The sequence below is a fragment of the Mesoplodon densirostris genome, chromosome 5, assembly GCF_025265405.1.
Source record: "Mesoplodon densirostris isolate mMesDen1 chromosome 5, mMesDen1 primary haplotype, whole genome shotgun sequence".
Taxonomy (NCBI): Eukaryota; Metazoa; Chordata; class Mammalia; order Artiodactyla; family Ziphiidae; genus Mesoplodon; species Mesoplodon densirostris.
In genome coordinates this window covers 115,566,324-115,576,459 of record NC_082665.1, presented here as the reverse complement: position 1 = coordinate 115,576,459, position 10,136 = coordinate 115,566,324, and the positions used below count along the sequence as shown (strand labels likewise).

Sequence of the window (10,136 nt, the reverse complement as noted above, 5' to 3'; positions counted from 1 at the left end):
CGGGATCTTAGTTCCCTGACCAGGGATCGAACCTGTGCCCCCTGCAGTGGAAGAACAGATTCCTAACCACTGGACTGCCTGGGAACTCCCTACATTATTTTTATAATAACTTTCAACCTTATTACAACAGTGACACCTATTTATTATTTTTAAAAGTTGTAAATACATTATTAAGCCAAAGGAAAAAATTAAAATCACCTGCAATTAATTCTATTCTTCAGAGATAACCACTGCAAACATTTTGTGTACCGTCTGAAGCTCTCTAGGGGACCATCAAAGTCACTTCAGTGACATAAACTCAGGTGTGGGTTGAAAGGAGCTTATTATGAATAACAAAGACGTTCCTCTCATCACTCAGGATATTCCAAGGGTTTTTGGAGCTCTGTGCCAGGAACCAGGAAGACCAAATATAAATTTATTATATCAGAGTATCATAAACCCACAGCCAGCTATTTCATTTAATTGCCTCGATGACCCTAATGCGTGGTAATGCGGGTGTTATTATTATATTATCATGATCATTGTGATTGTTCTCAATCTACAAATGCGGAAACTGGGACTCAGAGGGATTACTTCACTGCTTGGGACGTCTTGGGCAGCAGGGTGGGGAGGGCAGGCTGGCTGGGAAGGGGGGCAGGCTGGCTGGGAAGGGAGCCAGCCCAGGTCCCACTACCTCAGCCACTTGGCTTATTTCCCTGATTGAGAGGAAAGGAGACTGGGGTCCTGGAGACTTGGATGAGGCAGTCAGGGGCTCCAGATAAGCCTTGGAAGCCCCTCTTCCTGCTTGCAGGAGCCCGAGGGGCAAAATCCAACCACGTTGGTGAGACAGATCCTGATGTGGATACCCCAGGTCCAGGGACAAGTCCCCTGGGGGTGTCGGGCCGGGCTCTGGGCTCCCGTCACCCTCTGGAAGGAGTGAGGGTTGGCTCTGTGGTGGATGACAGATGGGCTTGTGGTACACACACAAAATGTGCCAATCCTAAAGTAATCTGAGAAGAGGAAAGAGTCCATTCACAACCAGTCACCCCTCCCACCCTCCTCCACAAAAAGCCAGGCTTCCTTGGCTTGCTGGAGGCATGGAACATTTTTGTGGGCATTTGCTGGTCTCTGCGCAAATGCAGAGGTGGTTTCTCAGATGGCAAGCTGGAATCTTCTGGCTGCCGCCCCACTGTCCCCTCTGCTGAAATCCTCCACAGTACCTAGGCAGGGATGCTCCCCGTCACCAGAGCCTGTGGCGACCTGCTCTTGAGGGTGGCTCGGGAAGAGGCTCAAGTCCAGGGCATCCTGGCCACATCAGAATCTGAGCTCCACTAAACCAAGGACAAAACAATGACCCGTTTCCCTTGGCCAAAGAGCCAGAAAGTGCTGTAGCGAGACATCCGGCTGGCCCGTAAATGAGGTGCTTGAATGAGCTCACCAGTCTTTCCTTAGCTGACTCCTGTGGCTGCTTTACAACAGAGCTGGGGCTGGCCTGGGCTGATGTAGCTGAGTGCTCTCTGTGTACACGGCTCTGGGTTTGGAGCCTTCAACGCATTTTCTCATTCACCCCTCGGAACCACGCCTTGAGGAAGGTAGTATTGAACCTTGCTGTTTTGAAGGTGAGGAAATTGAAGCACAGAGAGGTTAAGTAATTCAGCCAAAGCCACACAGCTAGTAAGGGATGGAGACAAGATCTGAACCCAGACTGTCTGACACCACAGTGCAAACTCTTAGCCATTCTAGAGTGATGTGACAGTGAGTTGGGAGTGGAACATTTGGAAATTATCAGTGTTCCACACCCTCACTGTGACTACCATCTATCGCTTCCTTTGCCCCAGTGGACTGGGACAAGAGGGTCTTGCCCTGAACTTTAGAGGCCCTGTTCTGGCTCCCCTCCCACCATGACACCCCCAAGGGGTGAGAAGTTTGCATGATCAAAGGGACATGCCCATCTGGGGGCTGTGGCCCCATCTCAAATCCTGATTCAGGTACCCAGGACCCAGGGCTTGTGTGGCATGCCTCCCGAGGTCCATCTTCTCTAGGCTGACCCTGTCACAGAAGTGCATTCCCTTAGGCTTATGAGGTGCGGGGACACAGCTGTGTGTGGGATCTCTACTCACAGTACTGGAGAGAGTCCAGTGAGAAGAAAAGGGGACAGGCGGTAGGCAAGGTCCCTTGTGTATGTTCACCTTGGGTTCTGAAAATGTGAGGATGGGTCTTCCTGTTCCAGAAGCCTTGTGGTGTCGCTGCGAGCACCTTGCTGACAGCTCAGGTCATCAGGATGCATCCTAGCCCCACACTTCATAGTCGTGTGCCCTTAGACCCGTTGCTGTAGCTCTGGGTCCCCCAGTTTCCCTGTCCTGGAAATTTCTCGATGTGCTCTGAGGATCAAGATGTAAGTGTGAGAGCTCTGGGAGCTGGCAGGTGGGTCTCGCCCCCTAGCTCAGCCCCCCACATCAGAGAAGCTCCTCCCACCTCTCCCACCAACCACTGCCTGAGCCTAAGCTGATTTCTCTACACTTGATTTTCTGTGCCACTGATGCCATAGTTTTGACTCAAGTCCTGAATTCTCCAGTTACATCCCTTTGTTGGAAACTTCTAAAGTATATTATTTCTTCTTTTTTTCTGTATAACTACAATTTTTTTATTAGTTATCTATTTTATACATATTAGTGTATATATGTAAGTCCCAATCTCCCAATTCATCCCACCACCACCCCCTGCCCCCACTTTCCCCCCTTGGTGTCCATACATTTGTTCTCTACATCTGTGTCTCTATTTCTGCCTTGCAAACCAGTTCATCTGTACCATTTTTCTAGATTCCACATATATGCATTAATATACGATATTTGTTTTTCCCTTTCTGACTTACTTCACTCTGTATGACAGTCTCTAGGTCCATCCACGTCTCTACAAATGACCCAATTTCATTCCTTTTTATGGCTGAGTAATATTCCATTGTATATATGTACCACATCTTCTTTATCCATTCGTCTGTTGATGGGCATTTAGGTTGCTTCCATGACCTGGCTATTGTAAATAGTGCTGCAATGAACATTGGGGTGCATGTGTCTTTTTGAATTATGTTTTTCTCTGTGTATATGCTGGATCATATGGTAGTTCTACTTTTAGCTTTTTAAGGACCCTCCATACTGTTCTCCATAGTGGCTGTATCAATTTACATTCCCACCAACAGTGCAAGAGGGTTCCCTTTTCTCTACGCCCTCTCCAGCATTTGTTGTTTGTAGATTTTCTGATGATGCCCATTCTAACTGGTGTGAGGTGATACCTCATGGTAGTTTTGATTAACACTTCTCTAATAATTAGTGATGTTGAGCAGCTTTTCATGTGCTGCTTGGCCATCTGTATGTCTTCTTTGGATAAATGTTTATTTAGGTCTTCTGCCCATTTTTTGATTAGGTTGTTTTTTTAATATTGAGCTCCATGAGCTGTTTACATATTTTGGAGATTAATCCTTTGTCCGTTGATTCATTTGCAAATATTTTCTCCCATTCTGAGGGTTGTCTTTTTGTCTTGTTTATAGTTTCCTTTGCTGTGCAAAAGCTTTTAAGTTTCATTAGGTCCCATTTGTTTATTTTTGTTTTTATTTCCGTTACTCTAGGAGGTGGGTCAAAGAAGATCTTGCTGTGATTTATGTCAGAGTGTTCTTCCTATGTTTTCCTCCAAGAGTTTTATAGTGTCTGGTCTTACATTTAGGTCTTTAATCCATTTTGAGTTTATTTTTGTGTGTGGTGTTAGGGAATGTTCTAATTTCATTCTTTCACATGTAGCTGCCCAGTTTTCCCAGCACCACTTGTTGAAGAGACTGCCTTTTCTCCATTGTATATCCTTGCCTCCTGTGTCATAGATTAGTTAACCATAGGTGTGTGGGTTTATCTCTGGGCTTTCTATCCTGTTCCATTGATCTATATTTCTGTTTTTGTGCCAGTACCATGTTGTCTTGATTACTGTAGCTTTGTAGTATAGTCTGCAGTCAGGGAGTCTGGTTCCTCCAGCTCCATTTTTTTCCCTAAGATTGCTTTGGCTATTTGGGGTCCTTTGTGTCTCCATGCAAATTTTAAGATGTTTGTTCTAGTTCTGTAAAAAATGCCATTGGTAATATGATAGGGATTGCATTGAATCTGTAGATTGCTTCTAAAGCATATTATTTCCAAGTGACAGTGGGTTAGAAGTTAGAGGTACAGCAGGGGTGGTTGAGGCACAGTGTCCCCATGAGGCTTTTCCTTTCACCTGCACCTCTTGCTTTGGTCCCAGCTCTCCCAGCAGGAGTGATCAAGGAAACCAGGAGATCTGGGTTCTAACCCAGTCCCCACTGCAGACACCTGGGGGCCTGGCCTCACCTTCTCAATGAGGCTGGCCAGATGGTCCCTAAGGTCCTCATGTCCCTTCTAGTGGGATTTCTTCTGGAAACTGCCTTTGAGAACCAAGGACCAAAGGGGTTAGCAGGAAGGGGACTGGCATGTTGATAATATTATGGCACTTTACAAATAGGAATTGCTCCTCTCTTACTCTCGGTGGGGGAAGGAGGAGGAAGGGCTCAAGGCCGTGCCCACGCCTGGCTACGGTCATTCACTCCAGGCTGGAATCATTCCAGGGAAGGGTGGCTCTGCCTCTCAAGCTGCTCATCTCAGCCATGGACGGTTCAGTTCAACAGACCCTATCATGAATCAACACGAGCGTAGAGAGGACCACACCCATCTTCTCTCAGAAAGGACAGCTGTGAGAACCCATCATCTGGAGGACGATGTCAGGTGCTAAGATAGAGAAACATATCAGGAGTCAGAGAAGGCTTCTGTCAGGATGCCCAGGGGTTTCGTGTAGGAGCCTAGGGACAGCCCAGGTAGCAGGTATGGGTAGGACCATGGCTACGTCATCCTTCTTCAGCCAGGCCCTCTTCTTCTTATCTGTATTCTGTGCATGCAATCTCAAGAGAATAAAGTCTCACGCTAAAGCTGAACTCTGTAATGCTGGTCTATGGGGTGGCAGGACCAGGAGGCTTGTCCTTTTCCCTAGTGTGTCCTGAGTGGCAGCAAGCGCCATCACTGTTAGAGACCTTCCCAACCATGGTATTTAATCCACCTCCTGTGGCTTACCTATGTGGCCATCAGAGGAGCCTCAAGGGAGCGGCAGTGCTTTTTCAGGGAGAAATTGTTCCTTCTCTATTGATTAGGCAGAAAAATTCCTGGAAAAACTGAGTTATTGAGTGTCTAAATGGGAAGAGGGTACAGGGGGCTTTTTGTAAGCACTGTGCTTGCACGTGGAGCCTTTTGGCTGAAGCTGAATCTTGCGATGGAGGAAGCAGCCAGCAGAGAGCAGCAGAGAGGCAGGCAGCAAAGGGTGCTTGGGGCCAAGATTCCCCAACAGGGAGCCAGCTGAGTTCTTGCTGAGGACAGGTAAATTGAGAAAAATTACGATTATATTGCATGAGGATTTTCCCTTTCTTTCTGCCTTTCCTTCTTTCTGTCTGTCTTCTTTCTTTAAAGCTAAATATATTCTAGCTAAAGGGCATTTTGTTCTTCCTACTTTTTTGATGTTCAACCAATCTTTTCTGTAATGATGGTGGTTTGCAACCTTTAACAATGGTTAACACAGCTTATTAATTGCTCACACTATGTCAGACACTGTTCTAAGAACTTTACCTATATTTACTCATTTAATCCTCCAATTACCCCAACAAGGTTAGCACTAATATTATCGTCATTTTACAGATAAGAAAATTGAAGCACATGCCCAAGGTCACATAGCAAGAACGTGATGGAGCTGGTATTCCAACTCGTGGAACTTGAACCACTAGAAGCCATGTAAATGATGATGTGGGTGGGAGCAGTAGAGATGGGGGGGTACAGACCCCCTAATGGGACAATTAAGGCCCCGTTGATCTCGTTATGTGGGAATGTGAACCCAATGCCCCTAAATCATCCTGAAATCTGGAAACATTTAATGTGCTATTTCTCAGTTTCTACCTGCTGGCTAGTGGTTCAGACATAAAAAAGACTGAGTGGTAAGTAAAATGTGCTTGTAAGCTGTGTCACCAATTCGTGACCTGTGGTAGATGCTGGCATTAAAAAAAATTTAATATGTAGTGAACTAAAAACTTGGTCCCCTTCCCTTATTTAAAACAAAAACCTACAGATCTGTGGAATCCCCTCATCTGGGACCTGCCTGTCCACACAGCGTTGGAAAGTTCCGTGGGCTCCAGGCTGGTGATAGGGGTGGCAGGCAGGATGGGGAGCATTTTGGTAGCAGCACTGAAGAGAAGGCGGACACATTTCAAGATAAGAGCCCGTCTTGTCCCTGTGTCTGCTCTCAGCCTCAGCGGTGCAAAGAGCTGAGGGTAAGATCTCCCAATAATTAGGCTCTGCAACGTGCTGAGATGTGAAAACTCAGGAAGAGTTACGGTTAAAAAAATTTCCAACTCAGGAATAATCTGCTCATATTTTACGTATTATCTTAAAAATTCCACAGTACCCATGGTCTCCTTTTATACCCCTGTTCCATGCCTTTTGGCCTTGGTCCCATCTCTTTCTGCAATCTGGAAAGAACACGTCAAGTCCATGAGACCAGGGTCTTGGTCCTGCCCCTAACGTGCAGGGTGGGACTGTGGACTGGCCATGAGACACCCTTGCTGTCAGAAGGTTAGAACTCTGGTCCTCTTGACCTTGCAAGGCTGCTGTGAGGTGGTATGAAAACAACGATTAAAAACATAAACTAGCTCCCCATCTCCTGGCTCTCTGACCAGTGTGCTGGTCACCGGGCTGCCTGCCCTTGACGAAGGTGCCACTTCTGTTTTCGCTTCCCACTCAGATCTAGGAGATGCTGCCCAGAGCCTGGCTGCGCTGGACCTGCCTCTTGCTCCTGGCCACGCCTACCCAGCCCTGTCCCAAGGGGTGTGACTGCTTCAGCCAGGAGGTGTTTTGTTCCGATGAGGAGCTGGCCACCATCCCGCTGGACATCCCGCCACACGCCACAGACATCATCTTCGTGGAGACCTCGTTCACCATGGTGGGAGCCAGGACCTTCAGTGGCAGTCCCAACCTGACCAAGGTGGTCTTCCTCAACACCCAGGTGTGCCACTTCGGGCCGGATGCCTTCGGGGGGCTGCCGGGGCTCCAGGACCTGGAGATCACTGGCGGTGCCTTCTCCAACCTCAGCACTGACATCTTCTTCAACCTGACCTCGCTGGGCAAGTTCACCCTCAACTTCAACATGCTGGAGGCTCTGCCCGAGGGCCTCTTCCAGCACATGGATGCCCTGGAGTCCCTCCAGCTGCAGGGCAATCGGCTCCAGACGCTGCCCGGGAGGCTCTTCCAGCCTCTGAGATGTCTGAAGACCCTCAACCTCGCTCAGAACCTCCTGGCCCAGCTGCCCGAGGAACTGTTCGCCCCCCTCTGCAGCCTGCAGACCCTGAGGCTGAGCAACAACGCACTGGCCGGCCTGCCCCAAGGGCTGTTCAGCCACCTGGGCGGCCTGCAGGAACTCTTCCTGGATGGCAACTCCATCTCCGAGCTGCCCTCGCAAGCATTCGCGGGGCTCTCCCGCCTGGAGAAGCTATGGCTGCAGCGCAACACCATCAGCCACCTGCCCCCGTCCATCTTCTCCTCCCTGGGCAATCTGACCTTCCTGAGCTTGCAAGGCAATGCACTGCGGACGCTGCCCGCCAGCCTTTTCGCCCATTCCCCGGGCCTGGTCAGCCTGTCCCTGTCCTACAACCAGCTGGAGACCATCCCCGAGGGAGCCTTTGCCAACCTGTCCAGCCTCGGGTCCCTCACGCTCTCACACAACGCCCTCACCCATCTGCCGGCTGGCGTCTTCAGGGGCCTCGAGGGGCTGGTCAAGCTCTATCTGGGCAGCAACAACCTGACGACCCTGCACCCAGCCCTCTTCCAGAACCTGTCCATGCTTGAGCTGCTCAGCCTCTCCAGGAACCTCCTGACCATGCTCCCCCAGGGCATCTTTGACACCAATTACAACCTGTTCAACCTGGCCCTGCACGGCAACCCCTGGCAGTGTGACTGCCACCTGGCCTATCTCTCCGGGTGGCTGCACCAGTATAGCGACTGGCTCTTCAACAGCCAGACCTACTGTGCGGGCCCCGCCCACCTGAAGGGTCAGGTGATGCCCACCCTGACGGAGGAGCAGCTGGTGTGCCCAGTCGCCCAGGACCACCTGGGCTTCCAGGCCCCGGGGCCAGAGGACAGGAAGCCAGGGGGCGGCTGGGATCTGGCCATGGAGGAGAGGGCGACCTGGGGCCGGTGCATCTACAGCACCCCCGAGGGCACCGTGGTGCTGGCTTGTGATGAGGCCCGGTGTCGCTGGCTGAACGTCCAGCTGTCTCCCAGGCAGGGCTCAGCCTCCCCGGGACTGACGTTCAATGCCAGTCGGGAGTGGGACTTGAAGTCCAGCTGTGGCTCTGTGAGGGTCACTGTGTCGATCGAGGCTCTGGCAGGGGAGCCCTAGATGCAGAGCAGATGGGCTGGGAGCCTGGGCAGACAGCCTCCGGGCCCAGCCAGGCAAGAGCCAGAGAGGGGAGCTGAAGCTTTGGTTCTTCAGATGCAAGGGATGGAGCTGCATCTCCCGGGTGGTGGAGGGGGGGCTCGACCCCCAAGTCTCCACCGCCCCCTCCTCCTTCATCCCCCCAGTCTCTGAGTCTGAGACCTAACAGGGCCTTCCTCAAGCTTTGCAAAGCATCCGTTAAAGCTGCATCGTGGTCCGGAGAATAAACTGATGCCGTTCCCCTGGTGTTTTTCTATTATTGAATACCCACCCTAATCTCATCCCCACCCTGAGATACCCTCTTACCAGTGCTCCATTTCCACAAAATGGAGGCCACCCTCTCTTGACATCCAGTTTAACATCCAATGTCTGTTTCTATTTCTCTGCCTGGAACTGTGTTTTGTTTTGTTTTGTTTTGTTTTTTGCTTTATGCGGGCCTCTCACTGTTGTGGCCTCTCCCGTTGCGGAGCACAGGCTCCGGGCGCGCAGGCTCAGCGGCCATGGCTCACGGGCCCAGCCGCTCCGCGGCATGTGGGATCCTCCTGGACCGGGGCACGAACCCGTGTCCCCTGCATCGGCAGGCGGACTCTCAACCACTGCGCCACCAGGGAAGCCCCTGTGGTTTTAATTGATAAAGACAAATAGGGGAGAGGATAAAAGCAGAGGTGACCAGAAAGACGAGGGGCGGGGGTCTGACTCCGCGTTCAGGGGACTCATGCCGTTCGTGCCCCCCTCCAGCACTTCCAGGAGAAGTCAGGTGACAGGGGCTCTGGAGGGGAAACGCTTTGCCTGTTCAGCCGACGGGATGGCTGCTCCCTGAGGAGAGGGGGGAGAAGGCAGCTGGGTGGCTGGGACCGACGTCCTTCAGTTCTAAGTGTCGGCCTCTGCGGACTGCTCACTCACTGAAATGGTCCTCTCTTGGTTCTGGGGACACCACCCTCTTACCCAAGCCCAGCTGCTCTCCCAGTTTTACCCAGTCACCTCTTGCGCGCTGGTCTCCTTGGGGCTGGCTGTCATTCAGGCTCCCTGGGTAATCCCTATGCAGGCCCGTGGGGTCAGATGCCGCCTCTACGCTGATGACTTCAAATCTCCAAAAACCTGAGCCAAATCTCGGACTCAGGTTTCTGGCTCCATGATGAGATATCTGCCTGCTCTGCCTGCAACCCCGTGTTTTATCATGACAGCCACAAACACGTCTAAACCAGACTCCGACCCCAGCTCCTCCTGGATCCCAGCAAATCGCCAAGCCCAGGAGCTGGGAGTGGTCTTCAATCTCTCCTCCCCTTACTCCTCTTGGCCAACCAGTCACTGAGTGCTTCTGAGCGCCCTCTGTCCATTTCCCCTTTCCCGTTTCCAGCCCAGGGAAGTTCTTTGTCTCCCTGGATTGAACCATGACCCAGCCCCCTTCCTGGTTTCCCAGCCTGCAGTGTGGACTGGCTTGGGTGAAGTGCTGGGGCAGGGGAGGGAGAAATAAATCAGACGTACAGGAGGCCCTCCTGGAGCTCATAGTCTGGTGGAGAGATCAGAAAAGGATGCATGGGATGAAAACATAAGCAAGACGGGGTGGGCACCAAGAAGGTGCTGGGGAGTTCAGGGGAGGTGGAGGTCTGGGTGAGCACAGACCTCGGGAAACTGCATTTGAT

The 10,136-nt window shown here is 51.2% G+C and overlaps 1 protein-coding gene across 1 annotated transcript; it reads left to right on the top strand.

Moving 5' to 3' along the window:
• The first annotated feature begins 6,813 nt into the window (after positions 1 to 6,813).
• CPN2 (carboxypeptidase N subunit 2) lies at positions 6,814 to 8,457 on the top strand. The gene has a single exon (XM_060100138.1). It carries the CDS (start codon positions 6,814 to 6,816, stop codon positions 8,455 to 8,457), a length of 1,644 nt encoding a protein of 547 aa, XP_059956121.1.
• The last annotated feature ends 1,679 nt before the right edge of the window (positions 8,458 to 10,136 follow it).

What these genes read in the sequence shown, in the direction of transcription:
- CPN2 (XM_060100138.1), top strand. Translation starts at nt 6,814, where the DNA reads ATGCTGCCCAGAGCCTGGCTGCGCTGGACCTGCCTCTTGCTCCTGGCC.